This window comes from Neodiprion virginianus, chromosome 4 (genome assembly GCF_021901495.1).
Source record: "Neodiprion virginianus isolate iyNeoVirg1 chromosome 4, iyNeoVirg1.1, whole genome shotgun sequence".
NCBI lineage: Eukaryota > Metazoa > Arthropoda > Insecta > Hymenoptera > Diprionidae > Neodiprion > Neodiprion virginianus.
The window spans coordinates 15302197-15325135 of record NC_060880.1 but is presented as its reverse complement, the minus strand read 5'-3'; the positions used below and the strand labels follow the sequence as shown (position 1 = coordinate 15325135).

At 36.3% G+C, this 22939-nt stretch overlaps 3 protein-coding genes across 3 annotated transcripts; 2 read left to right on the top strand and 1 right to left on the bottom strand.

Annotated features, from left to right (window-relative positions):
• Nucleotides 1–1438: 1438 nt before the first annotated feature.
• Nucleotides 1439–2512, top strand: LOC124302574 (60S ribosome subunit biogenesis protein NIP7 homolog). Its single transcript, XM_046758866.1, has 4 exons — nucleotides 1439–1626; nucleotides 1745–1970; nucleotides 2055–2195; nucleotides 2273–2512. The coding sequence occupies exons 1-4, from the start codon at nucleotides 1571–1573 to the stop codon at nucleotides 2390–2392; spliced, it is 543 nt and encodes a 180-aa protein (XP_046614822.1). The 5' UTR covers nucleotides 1439–1570; the 3' UTR covers nucleotides 2393–2512.
• Nucleotides 2513–2610: 98 nt separating this feature from the next.
• LOC124302573 (uncharacterized) lies at nucleotides 2611–10514 on the bottom strand. The gene is made up of 5 exons (XM_046758865.1): nucleotides 10457–10514; nucleotides 6980–7176; nucleotides 4495–4761; nucleotides 4181–4334; nucleotides 2611–3358 (listed from the first exon to the last, which is right to left on the bottom strand). The coding sequence occupies exons 2-5, from the start codon at nucleotides 7146–7148 to the stop codon at nucleotides 3325–3327; spliced, it is 624 nt and encodes a 207-aa protein (XP_046614821.1). The 5' UTR covers nucleotides 7149–7176; nucleotides 10457–10514; the 3' UTR covers nucleotides 2611–3324.
• A 4092-nt stretch (nucleotides 10515–14606) lies between these two features.
• On the top strand, nucleotides 14607–22413 carry LOC124301803 (acyl-CoA-binding domain-containing protein 5). The gene is made up of 6 exons (XM_046757233.1): nucleotides 14607–14982; nucleotides 17968–18161; nucleotides 18259–18421; nucleotides 18859–19007; nucleotides 20736–21119; nucleotides 21587–22413. Exons 1-6 carry the CDS (start codon nucleotides 14922–14924, stop codon nucleotides 21728–21730), a joined length of 1095 nt encoding a protein of 364 aa, XP_046613189.1. The 5' UTR covers nucleotides 14607–14921; the 3' UTR covers nucleotides 21731–22413.
• The last annotated feature ends 526 nt before the right edge of the window (nucleotides 22414–22939 follow it).

The window sequence follows — 22939 nt, the reverse complement described above, 5'->3', positions numbered from 1 at the left end:
TCTACGTATATTTGACGTAACAATGAAATCATATTACGTAAAATGTAATATTTTCTTTCGTATTGTCTCTCGAAGAACCAAAAAAAAAAAAAAATTTATTCATTTTTTTCGAAGAATCTTGAAATTCCAGCTTAGAATTAATTTTTTGATATTGCAAATCGAATAATGTTTAATCACTTGACGTAAGAAATGTAGCCATTAAAATGTTTATTATATATATTTAGCAATTTTATTTAAACCAAAGAAAAACAATCCAAATTTTTTCTTTTATATCGAAATGTTTAATTATTAAGAATAATTTGTCATAACGGTTACATCACAGGGACGTCAGCTTTATTACATCCCCGTGAAACAAATTTCTGATGAGCCCATATATAGTCTGATAGGCCCATATAATTTTCTGATATGGTTTGATATGACCTGATATAGAAATATATGCTCTGATATTTCAATATATGTCCGTATCAGAAAATTTCAATAAGACATCAAATATTCATACATACAGTCAGATGTGTCCGCGTATGATTTTGTATATTCTGGTGAAATATTTCCAACGAAGAAATGTATGGAAATATCAAAGTTGAAAAGAAACTCTTGTCATTTATTAATCAAGAATAAAACAATTGAATTGATAAAAAACTTTGCATTCTCTATATTTTAACTTTCAAAAATCAAGTCCATCTTCCAAATGTAGTTTTACAGAAGAATTGTTTTTTTTAATGAGTTATTTATAGAGTCTTATTCATGGTATCCTTTCTCGTAGATGGTACAACATTTCAAGTTTCATATGTAGAAGTAACCAAATAATTCTGTTATGTATTTCTACATTTGAGTTATAAGTGTATAGTATATTTCTATAATGTATTATACATCTGTAGCTCATTTCACTACATTATATCTTCATGATGTCAGGTATATGTCATCACAAAGTGATATTTAAAGTTATAGTTACAAATAAAAAAATTAACCGTCGTTATTACTTTAGCGTTATGACAAATTGACATCAGGAGGATCATGGTGATGTCAAGTTGACATCGTTTCTATAATCATTAATGAGGCAATACGACTCATTTAAGTGGCTCATCTTATGTAAAGCATGATATTGAATAACATCAATTTTACATTATAAACGCGTTTACTGGGGCTTGGTTTATATTTATCTACTGTAGCGTTATCAGGGGTTTGAAATTTGAAAAATCATTTTGGTTGAAAATCAAATGATGAAAATTTGATGTAACGTTGGTTGTATACACCGACAACAATGGCGTAAAGTGATGCGAACCATTTAGCTGGAATTGCATACAACTAGGCGTTAAACGCCTGTGAAGTGTGTAGTCAAAGTTGCCTAAAACCAGGCGCGAATGGTTTATCATCGGGAACGTTGTAGTATTTGGTCACAGTTGCATAGAGGCAGGGACGCAGGTTGGCAAATCGCTTCGCATAATGCCAAAAGCGTGACAACAAGCAGAGTGAAGACGCGACACGTGCGTTGTGTTAAGTTTTCATCCTCACAATTACGTTGAAAGTTCGATAAAATAAAAATTTTTCAAACTGTACAGTTGAATATACGATGAAGCGCTTGTCAGAGGAAAGAACGAAGCTTGTCTTCGAAAAGTTAACTAAGTAGTAAGTGAAGTAATTCGATTTTGAGGTTAGGTAGAACAGCAACGATTTAAATATTTACTTACTTTGATCTGAAAGTAAATCTAAACGTGGTAATAAACACTTTGTAATTGCTTTGCAGTATCGGTGGAAACCTGAAACTTCTAATAGACCGACCAGACGGCACATATTGCTTTCGAGAGCAAAAGGAGAAGGTATATTACGTTTCCGAAAAGATATTGTCCCTCGCCAGTACTGTCGCACCAGAGAATCTAATCAGCTTTGGAACGTGCTTTGGAAGGTTTACCAAGTCGGGTAAATTCAAGATGCATATTACCGCTCTACACTACCTCGCTCCATACGCGCAAGTATGCAAATAAGTCTCACGCAATTGTTGCTGCTATCGCTAAAACGTAACTTGGCACTCATCCGTCACCTCTTTTTAATTCCAGTATAAAATTTGGCTAAAACCTTCCGCCGAGCAGCAGTTTCTCTACGGACACCATGTCGCGAAATCTGGTTTGGGCAGGATAACTGAAAACACTGCACAGTATCAGGGTGTCGTTGTTTATTCGATGAATGACTTGCCATTGGTGAGTGTATTGATCAAAGAGGCCATTATCTAATAAGGATTTAATGCCGATTCAACTACAATGTTCAATATTTTTAGGGATTCGGTGTTGCGGCAAAAAGCACCGCTGACTGTAAGCACGCCGACCCAATTTCGACAATTTGTTTCCACCAGGCAGATATCGGTGAATACATACGATCCGAGGACACCTTGATATAAGAAGAAACGAATTTCAATGATACGGGTATCTATACAATGATGGTGCCGGGGTTTGAGGAACTCCAAAAGAGACGCTGTAAAATAATGTAGGAAATAAACAAATCACGATTTTGTAATAAACCATGTTCACTATCTTCTAATGTAAATTTGGAAGGCAGTAAGAGAGCTGGAACGAAAAATGCTTTGATATTCAAGGCCAAGTGCTGAAATATCATTACTATTTTGCTCGATTTATATAGTTGTTGTGCTAATAGAAAAAAAAAATAAAATGAAATAAGGAGAACAGGCAATTGTGATGAAAGTAACGGGTAGAAGACAGTTGTAGTTTAATATTTATTCTTGTTTTAATAACAGAAGGAAGAGAATCTGTGTTTGTGACAATCGAAACAAAAAAAAAGAGGCATTCTCGCGCTTTTTTCGTCGTCTCGAACATCCAGCCTATTAGCTCAAGACCACATACAATTCGAAAGATAGAACTCGCGTATGTAAACATTAAAATTAAACAGACATTACTTACGATAAGTCGATGGAAAAATAAATTAATTTCATAGCAAATGATTTCTTCATGTAGCTTTTTAATAATGTTATGTAAGATTTTGTGACTCACGGGATCGACGAAAGACCGCGATCCGATAATTGCGATGAATTTGTTCAAATTATAAGACGTAAAGTCATCCTACAGCAGAGATGACTGTTTCTTCATAAGATATTAAAACTTCAAAATAATTTAGTCAATTGTCGTTTGATCAATGCCGACTGAAAAGCGTATATCAATAAAATGTGCCAGAGTTTTGGCCACTCATGTTTGAAATAGTTTGCTATTGCTTCTTCCGTAAATCCCGTTAATCGGTAAGTTTTAAAATTTATATTGAAACAAGAAAAAAAGAAATCATTTTTAACGAAAGTGAAATTTTCGGCCTTGGGTTTCCTGATCAATTCGATGATCCTTGGGTCGCATTGCTTCGCCTAGAAAAAACAAACAAACACCAACAGTTGTTACTAGTTAGTAGCGATAATTCGTATCTGTAATTAAATTTAAAACGTGCACTTTCCAAATATTCTCATGCATTTCATGCATCTGTATTACGCATACGTGGAAAAAGAAACGGATCGTTGATTATCATCGCGGATTACACGTTGCGCTCGGTGGTTAAAACATGCCGCGAACATATGTCGTTTATTCATAATATTCACGTTTGAGAAACGCTTCGATGATTTTTAATTGTTCGCCGCGTGTTCCACATTTTTATCTCTGTCGCAAACGCGGCTTTTTATCTCGTCTCGGGCTACGGCGGTTGTGTCGAAAGCGTGCTGAAGGAAGAAATAAAAAACGAGGAAAGAATGCAGATAATTGAATTCGACACAAAAATATTAGAGCAAAAAAAAAAAAAAATGAAGAAATTCGCGAAATAATTGCGATCACGTTACATATGTGAGACGTACCAAAATAGCGAGGTGCTGATTCGATTAAAATATCGCAAGTAATTGCGTTTCCAATAAACAGCTGTCGACACGAGAACTCTGGTTAATATCTCAAACGCGGAATTATGACCGTCGCAGATACGTACATATATATATATATATATAAAATGTTTTTGTCTCCCCGTTGTTGCTTACCGCGCCGGTTTTCCGTCTCTCAAATGTATCTTCATTGTTATAATTGAGACGACGAGAAAAGTAGTAAATCCCGTAACTTAGGGTGACGATAATAATTCCCATTCGGCCAGACGACGGTCACGACGAGTATTTTTGGATACAGAGGAAGAAAGAAAATGGAAATAATTATACCTGTGAGAACAGCGGTAGAGATTTCCAATCCCTGTGTAGAGGCAGGCGAATCCGATCATCTTCTCGTCTCTGGCTGCTCGAGGGCGGTATAAATTATCCACGGATAAGGATAAATTTTCGCCGGATCCGATCGCTGCGACGTTTTCATTGTCTTCTGAAAATTCCGAGTAATTTCTTAAGGTTGCAAATTTTGGGATAGAGAAAAAAAGATCACAATTTACTCACATAATATTCGAACTGAGCTCTACGGAAACATTATGGGTATTTGTTCGAGAAATTAACTGCCACTATTTTCAGAACCAAATCCTACTCACTCAGCTGCTGACTGAGGACCTTTAGCTGCTCCTTCTCGGTTGTCTGCCGGTCGACGGATATCAGGAAGTCCAGGGTTGTTTTGAAGTGTTTTAGCGAGTCGACCCGCTCGTTGTTAGAGAAGGTCCTTTTCCCATAACGGCTTCCCAGGAAGAACCTGTCCGTCCGAGGCGAGACTTCCATGTCCTTACCCGCTTCCTCGATCTTCTCCTTGTCGGCACCGGAAACCCCGCTCCGACCATATCTGCTCCCCGACCAGAAGGAAGACGCTGAAACGGCCGAAAATTGGGATGGTTTGAGGATCAGTGGGCCGTAGGTCTCACAATCAATCAATAGTTAGAAAAGGTGACAACACCGTTTAAAAAAATCCATCGACGTTGTTTGCCCCAGTGATGGTGAACTGGAGTTAAACAACGGTCCCTATCACATAATAGAAATGAATCTGCAAGCCAAATTCGAACAACGCAAACTTCAGGTGTCGATAATTTGAGGAAAGGACTTATAACACTGGCCTGCGAAATATAACTTTTAATTTCCCCCTCAAGTAATAACGCTTGTTTTTTTAAGTATTTAGGTATGTTCAACTAAAATGTAGCGCTAGTTTCTCTGCAGCAGATCGAGATTTATTTTTATGCATTTTATAATTATTTATATGAAAAAAAGGAATATAAAACTGAATGTTTAGGTATAAAATTAACAGCATTAGATTCAAACAAGACTTAAGAGACTAGATAATTCAAATAAAGTTGTGATATCTGTTTCTTTCTTCAACACTCCTGTTCAATGATAAGATGAACCGAATCGTCAATACAAGAGAAAATGAGTCTGTTTGATTTATCTAGTCTCTTAAGTCTTGTTTGAACCTAATGCTGTTAATTTTATACCCAAATATTTAGTTTTATATTCATTTTATTTTTTTTTTTCCATAAAAATAGTTCAAAAATGCATAAAAATGAATTTTGATGTGCTGCAAAAAAACTTGTTCTATATTTTATTTCAACATACCTAAATATCTAAAAAAAAGTATTTTTATTTGAGGGGGAAATTATACGTTATATTTCGCAGGCCTGTGTAATCACAACGGTCAAAATGATTAAATTCTCGTGTTTTTGATCCGATTGTAATTTTTATGGGCCTACTTAGTCCAGCATAGAGATATCCCGAGATTGTTTTGACATTTTTACAAGTAGTTATCTTCGGAGTGGATCAAAATATATGTTTAAATACGGTGCAACAGATATTCTTTTCCCCGTTATAACTCTGCTATATTGCAAGATTTCATAAATTTTGTTCGGATAATTTTTCGGGATTTGATGAGTGATGAAAAAAGAACTCCGGAACATCAGAATCGGGTCAAAAATACCAATTAATCGTTTTCGAAATTGAGTCAAAAACATCAGATAAAAACGTTTTCGAACATTGATGATTTCTTAGCTCACGTTTTTCGAATTTGCTCGTCGTCAGATTCATATCCCGTTACATAATAGAGATGTTGTATTATTCGTGTTCACCTAAATAATATTGCTGGAGAGTTTTTAAAAGTTTTTTTTCCTTTTCATAACTTTTTATGCAACCTTAAGCGGTGTCAGAGATCTAGAACGTAAAGTTTGAAGTTCGTGGCCTTGTAATCGTTTTCGATATTGATCTGTGACCTAAATTGAAATCTATTCGGTGCAGTCACACCTTTTGAACTTTCATTTTATTACTTTCCGTAATTAAAACAGAAGGCGTTTTTAATCAGTCCCAAAAGTCGAAGCGGGAAAAATTGGTGAGCCTGAAACTCTAGCTAGTGCCACTAAGTTAAAAATAATCAGCGCATCGATTCATCCAGTCCAAAAAAATAATGGAATACGACTCGATTGAATCGATAAAAATGAATCGAGTAATAGATTATTGCGAATTTTCTTGAAACGGTGCAAATGAAACCAAAATTTCATAAATTTCAGTACGTAGTCTTAATAGCGGAAAATTTTTTTTTGATCATTTATAGTTTCATTCAAAACATTTTTCAATTTCAGGTAAAAATATTCATTCATCTTTCACATACTGTATCAAATAGATACTTAGTAAGTAAGACAATGATAATAATTGATACTTTAATCACATATATTGATATTGTATTGCGTCGTTCATAGGAGTAAAAAACAAAAACCGATTGCGAGGGAAAATAATCGATTTAATCAAAAGTCGATTATTTTTGGTCATTCTTAGATTTCAAATCCGGCGATTCGGAGAATCCGGTAAAACCTCGGGCAAATTAACAGTTTGTCAAATTTCTGCGGAGTCAAAGGACGAATACAGAGAGGAGGAGATAGTTAGAGGTGGCGGGAAAGCTGACTCCTGCAAGTGGAGCGCAGAATGCAGCGCCCGGTAATTAAGTCTGCCTATAAATTTGGGCCCTACATCAATGACGTTAGAAAACAAAGGCCAACGGCCGTAAAGGCATCCCGTTTTTGGCCGTGTTTCGAAACCCCGAACGTGCCTCACCTTCTTCAGGGTCCTGCCGTTTTCCGTATCTCCCGTTCGTGTAGAAGTTCTGCTGCGACGTCACGAGGGTTGCAACGGTGCATCCTATCCATATCCAAGCAGTCATCTCGAACCCGCCGCATCCGGAAAATCCGGACCTCATCGACCGTCTGCTCGTGATTAGAAACATCCTTGCAGCTTTTCTTCCCCTCCTTAATCTGGAACGCAGAGAGGTTGCGAATTCTTCGAGTTACCAGTATCATGAGTATGAAGTTGGTAACGTTACTTTAACGATGCATGTCGAGAAAAAATCGTTAATTGGACGCTTAGGATTGTCTGCAATTCAGCTAGTAAATAATAGCAAAGGAAACACGTTCATAGTTTGAAAAGTCAACTACTTAAAAGGCGTTCTAAAATTGTATAGTCAATCTTTTTTTCTATGATGTTTCGTTACGTTAACGTTACTAACTTCAGCCTTCTCCAATTCGCTAGTTCTAATAGGGCAGTCTCTGTTCCTCGAAAAAAAAAAAAAAAATTCAGCCAATGCGTTTGCATAGTATCGAATCAATCAAAAATCGACCCGTTCTTTGAAGTTTGCCGGTTTTTAATCTTTCGTTATTTATCCTAGCTCTCTTTCCTTTTCATTTGTCTGCTAGTCGCTTCCTCGGCGTGCTGGAAAAACTCCAATTCCCCCTCCCGGGGGTTCCGGTATTCTTCGATTTCTCGAAGAGCAGCCCTTCAGATGACGGAATAAGTTTTTCATGGTTTCCTTAGGGTGACGTTTAAGATACACAACGATATTGCTTATGCCCGACGAAGGTGTTTCCAGCGAGACAGGTTCTTCTACAAAAATCTACGTGTGGTTGAAAATAGTCGGTATAACGGTGGAAAAATGAATATAAAGAACGGAAACGAAGAAGAAAGAGAAGTATTCTTAATTTGTCAGATCTTAACTGAGATCAATCAATACTGGATTATCATCGTCTCGCAATTATTATTATTCAAACAGTCTTCGACAAAATATTCAGAAACAAAAATACTACCTTTCGTTGATCGATTAATTCTATTCGTGCAATCGGTAAGATCCGCGGTTTTGAACTCTTCGGTTTCAAAAATTTTATCCGAATGAATTTTTGACTCCAGCTGTTTTTTCGGTGTAAAGAAATATACATTTCGAACAGACGTTTATTCACAAATTTTTCATCATCGATATACAGGTATACGCGTATTCAATTGAAAGGCTTCTCAATATATTTCGCACGTAGCGCACGGAATTCCGCCTCACAGTTCGACGAATATAACCTTATAATCATTTTTTTCTTTCGAAATATCGTTTTTAAATTTTTTTTTTCGCTTCGCTTCTCTTCCACGCGTTTCAAATCTCTACTTATAAAATAATTACCACGGGTACTTCACCGATCGTTGTTTATGCGATAATAAAATTGTTTCACTTACAAAAATATGTACATTTTTATGGTTATCGTTGCTGTTGTTGTTATTAGTAACATTATTACTATTATTATAATTATAATTATCATTATTACATATTATCCTATTCAATATAGAATTGAGAAAGATTCTTCGAACTCTGATCGTGATATTGATTGAGCAATTTTATACCAGTATCTGATCATCGAATGAAACTTGCGATGGAAACAAAATATATACCTATTAATAAAATCGCGATTTTTGTATTGAAAAATATTAAACAGTCTTTCAAATTATCATTTCACGTAATAATACTTGTGTACAACGTTAATTGTTTTATATTTTGTGGGATGAAGTGAAATCAGTTTTTTTTTTCTCCATCGTTTTTGATCGTGAGAAACGGAGTTGTTTTCAAATTAAGTAATTAGAAAAAACAGATAAATAAATAAACAAATGCTGCCACCGAACGCATAGTTAACCGAGGACCGACTGCGAGGGGTTCGTGTGCTCCTGGGCTTTTATAGGACACCGATTCACCACCCACGTACGGTCATCCTTGCGCAAAACATATACAGAGGCGATCGCGAGGGATGTGTAATCCATGTGCACACATGTTCGCGTCGTGTATCCGATACATTATTGGACGCGATTCTCTTATCATCGGGGGGAAGAACAATAAAAAAAATAAAATAAAAACAAATAAAACCGGAAAGGAATGAAACAATTTCGAATAGAGTTGTAGAATTATAATATACTTGAAGAACTTTGATTTATATTTTTATTCATGTTTTCATTTCTTAATCTAAAATCCTGAAAGTAAAAAATTGATCGTAACGTACAATATAAATTTATTGAAACGAAGGGTGGTACGGCAAAACGGTGTATTATTTTTCAGGGGAACAAAAAACTGTACCAAATTTGATTGATTAATTTGAAACGAAAATTAAGTAGTACTTTTTAGAGTTTTTCAAGCTTTTTCAAATCGTACAAACCCCGATTTAACATGGCAATTCGTTTTCGAGAAAATGAATGACGAAAATCGATTTCTTCCGTGCCAGTGTAAGTACGCAGTTCGTGGCAACTTTTTGACTTTTACTTCTGATACTGATTAAAAACACAATTACGATATTGACATTACGAAACAGATGTGAATTGGGCTTTGTCACCGATCAGCCTTGAACTTGTGTGGGTCCCAGTCGGTTCAAAGTTCGTAAAATCGCTTAATAATGTCACAAATGAGAAAAAAAGCACCTTACTGATATATGCTCCATTTCAGCTCTCCGCAGGACTGATTGTGCTATCAGAATTTAATTCAATAAAATTGAGTTACTATACCGCTCTACTGGTTTTTTATTAAAATTTGACCATTTTCTTAACCAATTATATCCATTTTGGTAATTACACCGTTTCCGGTCCCTCCTTAGCCCGCTATTTTGCCTCGTAATATTTGAAAGCTTGCAACCGGATCTTATTCGTTGGAGTTCAAGCGTGCGATTTATATCTGTCTTGCAATTTCAAAATCTTGATTAGGTTTTTAAATTTTATCCAAAGTTTAAAAAAAACGTTTGCACGAGTCACGGACTTACACTGGTGGCGAAAATAATCGACATTCACCAGTAATTTTTTCGAAGGTGGATTGCTACATTGAATCGGGGTATAGTCCATTTGAAAGAGTTTGAAAAACTCTGAAAAGTACTTATGAATCATTTGTTAAATTAATTATTCAAATTTCGGGACAGTTTTTTTGCTTTCCTGATACAATCGTAATGATGGCATTTACACCGTTTTGCCTTGCCATCCTTCGAATGCACATTTATAGATATAATATGCATGCAATTACGAGTTGGCGTTCACAAGACCTGCACCGCAATGAGTATAGGTAATTATACGATAAAAACCGGTTTAACTGTTTGACAAAAATAAGCGTGTAAAAATGAGGAGGAGAAAGAAGTACGATAAAACGCAAAGTCGAAAGAACTATCTTGACATATTTCAACTTCGTTAATTGACACGCAAACAGGTAATGTGCAGTTGCATACATCTTCTTCCTTCTTTTAATAATTTTTTTACCACTCAAACCTCAAAACCGTGACTTCGTCGTGATTTCCTGGTTCTCGCGATAAAAAATGCGGGTCGAAATTCGTATGGACAAGGTTTTTTGACTCGCGTGTTCCTCACGTCTCGTCAAAACGCCATATCCATACTTGTTACGTAATCGACTATTTTCGGTCATTCGCATCTATTCTTAATCGTTTCACTTTTCCTCATCTTTTGGTGATATAAGAAAAGTATTGGGTTATTTGGTTTCAGTCGAAAATCACTTCTTCTAATTTTAACGAATCTTCACGTTTTTTAAGCTCTCAAATCGGAAATGGTATCTTGCGTAACAAGGAGGCAAACTCGGTCTTTTCGGGCCGAGCGTAAGTTTGCAATATGAGTCATAGGTGGGCACGCATATGAGGAGAAGGCAAGTATGCTTGTGCGAGACGAGGACGAATATTGCAAATACGCGAGATGAAAAGACCGTTGTCTCCTTATTGCATACGATTCTTTACCCAACAAGAGTATATTAAGCGTTTTTTCACGAAGCATGAAATTGATCAGGTTAGGGTCGTGTAATGTCAGATTTGTTTGCGGCAGCGCATGCGCACAGTTTAGAAGCGTAGTCTTCTGTGTACATCGGGCATGCGCATTGGCAGACTTACTCTACCGTTATGCAAACGGGTAATTCATATACGGAAAACACACGTGAAAACCCGCATGATACATGCACGAGTTATGTAAAACAAGTTTTTAGAGGAATCTCGGTTTGTCTGTCTGTCGGTCCGTCCGAAAAACTCTCCCGGTGATCTCGGAAACGGTTCGATGATAAATTTTGAAACTTACAGGATTTTACAACGAAATGGTGGGCATGAAAAATTGCCATGACCCGTTTAATTTGAACTTTCGGTTCTGGAAATGAATCGATTCTCAATGTTTTACCGATAAACCTATTTTTACTAAACTATATTTTACCTAACCTTTTCCTCTTTATTACTTTTTCAAATAAACGATTACGTGTTTCCGAGTTTAGTAATTTATTTTAAAAAATATGACAAAATTTTTTCTCTTTCAGAATTTTCGATTAGGTATATAATATTTGATTATTCTTTTAATACGTTTTTATTTGGCTGCCAAGTCCTATCAGTTTCGGATTTTTCATCTATCTGTTTTCGAGATCACGGAAGTTTGTCGAAAAGACCGACAGACTCGGTTGAGAAAAAACTGTTTTTCTACCGTGTTTTCTTCGAGTTGGAAAAATTCAATCTCGTTACGATTTTACGTTGGATCTTAATGCATCAAGGAAGTATAAAGTAGATGATGGAGTGATAAAAAAAGAGGAGGATTACAAAGATAGGACAGGTTTTGACGTAATAAGCGGCGATCAGAGATTATTGAAGTGTGCGCGCATATAAGTTTGGATAGTAATTTTACTCCATTTATTTCACCTGTCTCAAAGCGATTTCGAAAGAAACCAGGCAAACTTGTTCAATGATCGACTCACTCGGTTTTATTGGATCTTAATTTACAGCATGCAAAACTATAATAACTACATTCTGCCACTCATGCGGATAGTAAATTATCGTTGTAGTTGTTTATTGGAATATCTCAGGTATACGATCTAATTACATGTTGGATGTTACATAGGTATATTATATATATTCGTTGAACTGGTTCATCTTCGACTGTGTCCACATCACCTTATTCCTTGATTTCTTGTTATTTAAATTAACCTAAATATAGAGAAGAGATGAAAAAAAGTTATTTATACGGCATATCTGACCTCCTGATTCTACGTTAATGTCTTTTAACTCGTTTCTGCGAATGGTAAATCGCGCTTCCAAAATTGTTCTCACTTCTCTTACGTTATGGTATATATATTATATATATATATATATATACCATACCGACGCCGATCTTGGTGTTAATTTTTTTCTCAATTCGTCTATTGAAAAAAAAGAACACGTGTTCGGCCGTTTTTCGATTAGGCCACCTGTGTCGATTTTATGAATTTTCCGATTTTTCAACCTTTTCGAAACAGACATTTTTCAACTGGCTCTATCTTCAAGAGCTTTTATTCTTTTTAAAAAATGATACAAGTATAAAATGTGTCAATTCTGAAAATTTTTGCAACCACACAATTCTAAAATTTTTTCGAAAAAAAAGAAAAAATCGAAACATGTATTTTTATAACATGAAAACTTGTCTGATCGAAGTTAAGATTGATTTCCGTAAAATATTACCAATTTTTCGGCACTTATGATGGTGTAACTCCCGAACGAATCGGAAGTCCATAATTTCCTTTGTAGGAAAACTTGATTGTAACTGGTCGAATGCAAGTAAAAAGTTTCAGGAAAATCGAAGGTGTCGCAATTCAAAAAATTTTGATTTCTTTTTTTTGAAAAAATTTTAGAATTGTGTGGTTGGAAAAATTTGCAAAAATTTTTTTCAGAAAACTCGGACTTATTGACACATTTTATACTTGTATCATTTTTTGAAAAGAATGAAAGCTCTTGAAGATAGAGCCAGTTGAAAAACGTCTGTTTCGAAAAAGTTGAAAAATCGGAAAATTCATAAAATCGACACTGGTGGCCTAATCGAAAAACGGCCGAACACGTGTTCTTTTTTTTCGATAGACGAATTGAGAAAAAAATTGACACCAAGATCGGCGTCGGTGACCTTCACCGATTAGGTGAAATGGTGTGGAATACCTCATATAAAATACGCTATAATTATTTTTTTTTATTACTATTTGCTTTTCTTCTCATTGGAATTGTATTGTAGAAAATGTAGAGCAAAGCGGAATGTTGCAACTAGATGAAATTAGACAACTGGACGTGTATGTAGCGTAGATGTATAGTTCAGGCTCTGCAACACTCTAATCGACGCCGACAAGTTGGAGGCGAATTAAAAATTCAGTTACACGTAGCTCGGTTACTTGGCTGCAAAGGTATTCTGGTGAACAAAACGGATCCTTCCCCCTCCACGCCCGTGTTTACGAATAATGGGAACTTACGAGGCGTAGAATAAGAAAGGAAAAAATATAACCGATTATACCTATATTAAGGACGATAACGATCCATTCGGTTAATTAAAAGAAACCTCGAAGAGGAGACGATGAACTCGTTCACGTACTCCCGTATCATATGCGATAAATTTATAAATGCTTTGATGTGTCTCGCATCGTGTCGCTCATTACGAAGACTTGATCATACGCGGAGAGAAAAATCTGAGAAAAATTACCCTGCTGTTACTAATAGTGATGTAAAAGACACCTAATGCAGTTTTTATTGATGCATGTTACAAATATTATGGGTTTTTGTGAAAAAAATTACTACCTTGCTTAGAAACTATGTATTTCGGCAGCACAAAATTTAAAATGTGACGACGCATTTTTCTGATGCAGCACGGTAAAAACTGCATTAGGTGTCTTTTACATCACGATTATAGTAACAGCAGGGTAATTTTTCTCAGATTTTTCTCTCCATGTAAGGAAGAGAGGGACGCCCCCAACGATTCTTTGTTTCGTATCGACATACAATGCACGGAAGCATATTTTTCATCGTCCAGGTTGCGTGAGAATAATTTATAAGTCCGCAGTCTACGTACAATGTGTAGTAAAGTAAAAATCTATTTACACGTAGCTCGACGAGTTATGTAATCCTAATCTTTGCACTGCAACTGACGTATTTATGTATGTTGTATAATTACATGAACCGGTATAAATGAAATGTCGATCCCCAATCACCTCCCTTCTTCCCCCGTGACCTGATCATGAAACGTTCTTAATTTACTTCTGCAGTGCATAAAACAAGCTTCAACGTAAAAAATTATTCCGTTCTGAGTCGTCAAGCTTCGAGGTGACATTTTTTCAAAGTCAGTTGTTTTCACGCGCCGTAACTTTGTCGACTTACTTCAGCGCCTACTGATCGAACAAAAGAATCGGTATACTGGATAGTTTTCATATCGAAGTTTGTTCGTTTCTACTTTGCAATTATTCAGACTCGAAAAGTATCGACACATTCAAACCGTACATGTACGATTATATTGTGTCGAAAAAAAGGAAACAAAAAAGAAAATGTTGAGGCGGGTGGGCGACGCGATGAATAATTGAATCGCGAAGCGTCGCATTGCGCATGCGCGTCGACCATTTTGGCGAGAGTTCCACTCGCCATAGAGGAACAAGTCTATTGACGCTCGCGCGCCTCGGACTCGCAGAGATACGTTTAGTTTGTGTAGTTTAGTTCTGCGTGCAGAACAGAGTGGGGTAGGAAAGACGGCTTGTCGCGGTTGATCCCTGTTGTGTGGCGAACACTGGCTCAATTACACGTATGGAAGTCGCGAGCGCGTAACAACAAAGACGCGAAGCTGGTGCCGTTGTTGGGCATCAACGAGGCGTAATTACGGGGACGTGACGAGAACGTACGGTTGTATCGATTCGTCGGTTCCTTGGACTCGAGGCTGGCTGGCTGGCTGCCTGACTCACATCGCCGACATGACAACCGAGGAGAAGTTCCACGCCGCCGTGAACGTTATCAGGAATTTACCGAAAAATGGTGAGTCTTCCCGAACGAAATTGGCTCTAGCCGACGGTCAGAGGTCTAACCTAAAAACGGTCGGTTCCTTTGTTTTCATTTCCCTCTTGTTTGTCGCTCCGCTCGTCCTCGGTGATTGTTGTTGCTACTACTCTACTGCTACGCTGCGCTCGTGCGTCACGCTCCAAGAGTCGAGATCTTTTCTTTTCTACGCTAATTGCACCCGTGCCGCTCTTCTTCCGTTTTTGCATACTACTTAACTCGACGCGTTTGCATTACCCTCTGTTTTTGTCGATTACTTGATGACAGGTAGACTGACGGAGAGAGAAAGCTAGCAAAGAAAGATGACCGATGAAAAGGAATGGATACGATATCATCAACCGCACCAGTGCAAAGTTCTTGAAAATTACTGGGTCCGAAGTTCGTTTCTTCTTGTTTGTTACGCCATTCCTGATTCCACACACGCATACAACCGCTTTTACGAAAGCTAAAAGTATTAAAGAAATGAATTACAGTTTCGACCGAATCCATGGATCAAGGATCCCATCGCTATGTTCGCACGGTTTTTTATTTTTTTCCAATTACTGCTATAAACACCAAACCAGATTATCGGAGTGCTAAGTTCAAGGAACCGTGTGGCAATCAAGTTGAGTTTATACTGATATCATTAATCCAGAAATTCAGGTTCTGCTAGCGAATCAGTACCCTTCTTTTTTCTCAAATTCATTGTTTACGATGTATAAAATTGAGTCTGACACAAGGTAGGAATTTTTCTCAGCTCAGCTGAGGTCATTAGCTTGAATATTCATTAACTGCTGTAAATCGGCTTATTCAATTCATTCGTTGACTTGGCTTATAAATAAATCGATTCTCACTGAGTAGGAATATGTTGAAAATATTTAGGAATATTAATGTTGATGGGAATATCGCAAGTGTCTATGTCCTATTGTCAAAAGTAACATGTGTTTTTTCTTACTGCAACAAATATCCCAATGAATTATGATCCTTTCAAATTATTGAAAAAACCAGTAATACCTCTTATTGGTATTTAATTGCTTTGAACTTTACAATTTAATTAATCTTAGTTCCGACTATGTGACCCTGAGTAATTTTCCATTCCACATACTGTGCTAATGCCAGCAACGGAATATACAGGCTATCTGTCCACCTCTTGTGAAACGGTTTTTTTTGTCATTACTCGGTGTTCAGCGATCGGTAAAAATTCTTCCAAATCCCTTCAGGCACTCCCTTCATCTTTCTCTTTCTTTTTTCTGGCCTTTCAAACGGGACAGACTTTGCATATTCTAAGCTACTTTGTATGTGTCAATAATAGAATGTAGGAGTTCTTTCCAATGTAAGTAGCTATACATAGTTTTCACACCCGCCGCTTCGCTCCACCTTTCACTTTTCACCTTTCCTTTAAAATGCATTAGAGAGGTATTGCAAGAGTAGAGGAGGAGCTTATACTCACGCGCACACACAGTTTTGAGTTAATATCGGCAGCCAGGGAAGGTACGAATGGGGAAAGTGACACTGACCCATAATAAACGAACTTTTATGAGTTCCTTGAAAGTTCTAGTATCATTTATTTGTGTAAATCTTACTTCTTTTTCCTTTCTTATAATAAATATGCCTATGTATCAGGTTGGTTGTTTTTTTCTGCTCCCTCTCAACCCTCCATTTCTATATTGTTTCTTCGTTTCTTTTACTTATATTTATCAGCTCCGACAAGGCCGGAAACAATCGCATTTACATGTTGATTTCTCAAAATATCGACAAAACTGATATAACTCTATAGTGAATTTATATTATTTATCGCATTTGAATAGATATTCAAACGAAAAAAAAAAAACTTTTTGCCCTATCATTTTGATGATAGATGAGCATTTATTTGTAATAATTGAACAGATTTCAGTCGAGTATTGAGAGCAGCTGTTTGTGTTGGTTGCGTAAGTGAAAGGCATGGAATTAAGTCAAGGCAGCAAACCAAACGCTCCATGAAGCACAAAGTGTCTGACTGAAAATAATAAAAACTTAGGGTATTTTAGCCATGTTTAACTGGGGTCAAATTACGGCCAGGAAACTTCCATATTATTTTGTTTAAGGATGTTTGAGTTTGGATGTATAAATATGCATATACTCGCTCTTTTTCTGTTTGCACCTATCATTGCCCGAATCTATGAATAGTAATATTGTACACTCGTTATTCATGCTTAATATATTCTCTATGGAATAATAATTAACGTTGAAGCAGAGTCTTACATATTGTAAAGTGACATCTCAGGCATAATGACATTTGAGTTGTTCATAAACTGGTAATTTGTTTCTGTTTCAATGTCATTGTATACGATATGACAATGAGGATCAAAGAAATATCGTTTTTATCAATACCTAGAATTTTCTGCCATCGACTTTGTTGGATCCAATGACTTAGCATTTTATGATTACTGTTTTCAACGTTGTTCCATTCTTTTTGCTTCTAGTTTTTGTTTCTTTTCCCTTTACCCGTCAACATTGGCTACAACAAAAGTTAATCCAATGATAAATTCTATCCCGTATTTAACTGCGATTATACTAGAAAGTTGATCGACTATAAGTCAGTTTTGTAATGCACTACATCAGACGGTGGTGGTTGTGAAACTGCATGTCTGGCTTTCTCACTTTCACACTTACTTATAACCACCCGATGACTGTCGCTGACAATTGTTTTCATTCCCTATTATTTTATCTCCAAGATGACGAACTTGGTGTCTTACGTTTCTATGCGCTTGTCTACTCTGGATCATTTGCTATACTTGAAATTTGCATTTGAAGTAGTTTTAGTCACCCGTTTATTGTGCAAATTTCCTTGGATCACGATATTCTCACAAGGACTGTAATTACGTATTCATAAGCAAAGAAATATTGTCACGTTAAATATTATTACGACCTTTGAAACATGACGATGATTTTCTGTGGTAAAAATTTGACCATGTCCTTGAAACAAAACAATCTGTCCAATACCAGGAGCTTATCAACCGAGCAATGAGCTTATGCTGCGCTTCTATTCGTACTACAAGCAAGCAACGGAAGGACCTTGTCAGCAACCCAAACCGGGTTTTTGGGAAGTCGTTAGGAAGGCCAAATGGGATGCTTGGATGCGACTGGGAAATATGGGGCGAGTAGAAGCCATGAATAACTATGTCGACGAGCTCAAAAAGGTAGATAAAATTATTTGAAAGTTGAATTTGACCGCATGACTTCTAACAGTTGTACTTTTAAATGTCTTTGTTTCTTTTTCTCCTCCCCTCGATACAGATTGTAGAGACGATGTCGTATACCGACAACGTTGCCAATTTTCTTGGGAGTCTGGACTCTTTCTACGACAGTGTGCCTGCCGAAGATTTGGAAATGCTCGTTGGACCCGTTCTTGAGAGAATGAGATCTCAGCCCGGTTCGCCGCTCTCTGGATCTCCAATTGGTTGGTGATAATTCTTTGGTTTAATCGACAGGGTGGAGAAAATAAGATTTAGATTGAACACAGTGAGCAAAAGCTTATTTGTTTAGATTGTGAACGCAGAGAGCAAAAGTTTATTTGCTTCCTTTATTTAGATTTTTTGTTCGACGTTTTATTGATCAGATTATAGTCTAATAGTTCAGTATTGATTCTAAAGAGCAAAATGAGAAAAAATTCTTCAATAGTAGTAGGTTGAACGTTTTCAGCCGGGAAGTAAATCCTGAGAAGGAGAAATTATTCATATCTCGGTAAGATTAATTTCAATGCTGGTTGATTTATTTATATGGTTGGAACAGTTTTTGTTTGGCACGTTATACAATGCAATCACATTGATGGTTTTTTTTTCTTCATGTTACTGTATGACCGCTTGTTTTGTATTTTTTCTCAATGATGCTTTTCAGGATCCAGAGAAACTTCGCCTCATCGAGCACGTGGCACCTCCCGACACATAACTAGCAGCCTGGAAACCAGCCCGGCTAGCAGTCACAGTGCAAGTCCGTTACCGCCGGACACAGACGGAGAAGAAGAAGTGTTTATAGATACTGTTGAAGTGAGTGCTCTCCTCGACTACCTCTTGTTTTCACTTTTTCTTTTTTGTTTTCTTTACTTTTTCTGGAATCTGCGGCAGAATCGCAGACTTAAACCAACCTGCGACCCGTCGGCTACAATCTTTCCTATTTTTGTATCCAGCTAAATTTCTTTTACCTTTATTTTCGATCTATTTTCTTGTAACACATTTGAAACTGCTTTCACTTTCGATATTGATTCATGCGCATCTGTAACTCGATCTATTGTACTGATCTATAGTATGGTTACCTAATCTTTTCTTCATTGTGTTCATGTCCTGTTTTTTTCGTGTCTAACGTACCGGAAAGTAAGGAAATGAAATGGGAAACCATTTCACAGATTATTTGTCTAGTTATTTCAAATGTGTACAAGTACTACGAAGAAACTTTTCTAACTCATTTCCTGTTGAATAATAATGTATTGGTTTACAGTGTTTTCATGATGCACAGTAGTCTTTGTTTACTTTGACTTTGATCGTTAGATTGCCACTTTGTTCTAATCAGTCTTACTTGCAATGTAAAACAGTTGGTCCGGCTTCCTCGGGCATGCGTTCGGTGCATTTTTAGCCAGAATTCGTGCTTAAGCATTTCATTTTTGAGGATTTTTTTCATCCTGTTTGATATTGTCTCATACTACAGTTGTTAGTTTTTTTTTTTCTTATGAATCCAAACTCCGAAACATGACTATTCTCGAAGCGCAAAATGTGTTAGAAATCCTCGTCAGTTCATCAGAAAATGATTCGCTTGAAACAAACCGATATTTATATTTATTGATATTCCATTCAATGAAATCTGCGTTTAAACTCTGGGCAAAATTTTACAATTAATACCTAGTTTGTTATAACCTTGCGTAACAATGAAGTTTTTTCTTCAATTGATTCGACTATCAATGTTTGCACGTATCGTTTCAAGTAATCCCATAAAGTTTGACGTTTTTGACGTAGGATTTGTTTTCTCAGTTTCATTTTCCCGCTAGTGATCAGCTTTTGTTCCCTTGCTTTAGGTGTTGGTAAATAGTAATAATAATACTGATGATAATAATACTAATAATAGTATCAATAATTAGTTAATTGAATGGAAGTTGGGGGTAGTCTGAAGAGAGCATCGCCCCAGCTGTATTTACAAGCTACTCCTTTCTCTCCGTAATTATTAATTCAAATTTACGATATTATAATTTTAATAACCACAGTAATAATAACAACTAACTTGGCAATGGCGATAATTGCTAACAGGTAACGGTGCAAAACTCTCTGTGTACACTTCATTATCTGTTTATGATTTCACCCAGTTAACTAGATTTCCATAGTCAAATATTTACCACGCACGACGTTTAAAAACGTAGCAAAATTAATTTTATCACTGGTTTGCGGATTTATATTTTCCTTTATTTCTGCCTGCAAAGTGTTTGGATTTTTTATTTTTATTATTTTATTTTTGCATTGCTCTTTGGTTTTTACTATCGATAGAACAAATAGCCACTTAATGTCAAATGCGATGGTATGAATGTGAGGAAAAGAAATGTTATCACCCGAAAGCAGTTAAGTATTATTAAGAAAAATGTTTCACAGGTGAGATACAAAAGAAACTTTTTTGAAAATACTTTTCATTTCTGTCTTCACTTAACAGTCTTCTTTCAGTTTTGTTGCATAATAAAACTTAAATCCGGCTATTAATTTCACCTGGCAACAGATTGTCTGTGTAATGTGTTTCAGTCCGCACCGGAAAGAACGGCAAACAAAGATAGCACGTCCGCCAAGTATTCGAGCAATCATCATCAGAAACAGTCATCGACGACTGCGATTAGCAATTCTAAAAACAGTAATAAAATTACCAACGGTCAGCTGACCATTGTCAGGGAAAATTCTACGGAACAGTTGAAGAGGGATAGCTCGCCGCCTAGCGGTCACGCGCAATCCAACGAAGAGGTGAAACCCGAGAGGGGAAGATCCAGGGAAAGAAAGGACGACAAAAAAAATGCCGAATTCTTTGCTCAAATTACAGCCACTGTACAAAATTTACAAAGAGATTTGGACAGAATAACAGCTCGTGTTCGAAGCCTGGAGGGACACGCGCTTAACACGCTCTCTCCTCAGCTTGTAAGTATTACAACCCCCGTTTTAAGTCCCTTGCTTGCTGCTTCAGCAATAGACTGTTGCAATTTGCTAAACGTTAGTCGAGTCAGAAGAAATGACGAATCTTGTGGAGCGAAGGATGGCATCACCGACACAGGCTGATCACAAAAGTGTTGAAACAGAAATTGAACATGATCTTACCGTAACAAAGTTTCGAGAAGTGCAAGTTGAGTTAAATTCAAATTGCTTTACTTTTGTCGATTAATGGAAAGCCACTCAAGTTTCGACAATGTTGAGATTAAACATTGTAGTTTTTGAATGTTTTCCGTGTTCATGGATTATTATTTTAGATAGATTTACATCGTTGAGTTCAGCAACGGTTTTTCAATCTTTGTTTTGACACTTTTTTTTTAAATTTTTTATAAGCGAACGCTTTTGCTCGCTCGATTCTAACTTGTTATGAAAATTGACCGTTGAATTATTTATTGCAGAGTCGAGCAGCCGAGCGAAGATATCCGAAATGGTGGCCATTGCCAGAATGTTCGCCACGATTATTCGCACTGATGATACTGTGGCCGTTTTTGGTTCACGCCGCAATCACAATTGCTCAACGGAATCGCCAGCGAAATGTGTAATGACAATTATAGTAATAAAACTAAAAATGCTCTCGCTCTTTCTCCCTCATTTATGCTACACACTGTTGTTAATTGAATGGATATATTTGATACGATTTTTATTCTAGCTTTGAACTATGCGGGAATTGAATTTTTCATTTTCAATATTCAATATGTATAAGATACGTAGATTTTTGATTATCGGTGATATGACGAAGAGAGACACGTTGAATAAGCGGGCGTTTAATTAGATTCTGGGGACAATTTGAGGATAGGTAGATTTAGTCGTTATCGTATAAATAAATACACGTTATAAATATTGTACAATATTTTTGAAAATAATTACTGTAGTATCATACAGATTATTGAAAGTTATCTAATACGGTATTTCGATAGCATACTTCTTTTTTTCTCACATTCGCGAAAATATTTCGTTTCCTCTTTCACTCGGATCACGACGTAATTTTTTTTTCTCGTTGTTAATTCGCTGTTGCCAAATCATCCCTAAATTTGTAACTCACTCTTGTCAACTCTCGTATATAATTCCAACCTCTTCAATGTTTATATTTTTTTTTCCATGCACCGAACTTTTTTCCCTTATCGGTTCGTCGAGTCTAGCATTATTTTTTCTGCCACGGATCGTACTTTGAATGAATTTGTTCCGCTTTATTCACAACGAACTAAATTTGTATTGTGGTGTGATGGAAAAAAAAACCATCAAGATTAACATTCCTCTTTTTTTTTGTTAAGATTATTCAATTACTCATCTTTTCGGTATTTGATCATAATTCAGTCATCTTTCATTCTTTTTTCCTTGTACTTTCGCCTGTACGTCCGTTCGAATGAATTTTTTCCGTTTCGCCACCAGATTCGCTAACCGAATATTAAATTGTACATAAGTATCTCGAATGTCATTGGAGATGTAAATAATATTATACATATTATATTAGAGTATTCAGAGATTGTTGCTTAAATGTTCCATAATATTCGACTTGTTGATATAAGAATTACATATGATACACATTATATACATGTACGCCAAATTTTATTGTACTACGTTATTACTACTACTATTATTATTATTATTGTTGTTGTTGTTGTTATTATCATTATTATCACTACTTTTGTACATACGTACAAACGTTGAAGAGAAGCGACAAATGATAAAGAAACAAATACGAAAAAAAAGACGAAAGAAATGTTACACATATGTATAGTTGGATTTTGGAG

Excerpts from the sequence above, each read along its gene's own strand:
- LOC124302574 (XM_046758866.1), top strand. The coding sequence starts at position 1,571 with ATGAAGCGCTTGTCAGAGGAAAGAACGAAGCTTGTCTTCGAAAAGTTA. Across the intron at positions 1,627-1,744 it reads TTCGAAAAGTTAACTAAGTA|TATCGGTGGAAACCTGAAAC; the intron begins GTAAGTGAAGTA and ends ATTGCTTTGCAG. Across the intron at positions 2,196-2,272 it reads CGATGAATGACTTGCCATTG|GGATTCGGTGTTGCGGCAAA; the intron begins GTGAGTGTATTG and ends CAATATTTTTAG.
- LOC124302573 (XM_046758865.1), bottom strand. The coding sequence starts at position 7,148 with ATGTTTCTAATCACGAGCAGACGGTCGATGAGGTCCGGATTTTCCGGA. Across the intron at positions 4,762-6,979 it reads ACGGCAGGACCCTGAAGAAG|CGTCTTCCTTCTGGTCGGGG; the intron begins GTGAGGCACGTT and ends CGGCCGTTTCAG. Across the intron at positions 4,335-4,494 it reads GGTCCTCAGTCAGCAGCTGA|AAGACAATGAAAACGTCGCA; the intron begins GTGAGTAGGATT and ends CGGAATTTTCAG.
- LOC124301803 (XM_046757233.1), top strand. The coding sequence starts at position 14,922 with ATGACAACCGAGGAGAAGTTCCACGCCGCCGTGAACGTTATCAGGAAT. Across the intron at positions 19,008-20,735 it reads TGTTTATAGATACTGTTGAA|TCCGCACCGGAAAGAACGGC; the intron begins GTGAGTGCTCTC and ends AATGTGTTTCAG. Across the intron at positions 21,120-21,586 it reads ACACGCTCTCTCCTCAGCTT|AGTCGAGCAGCCGAGCGAAG; the intron begins GTAAGTATTACA and ends TATTTATTGCAG.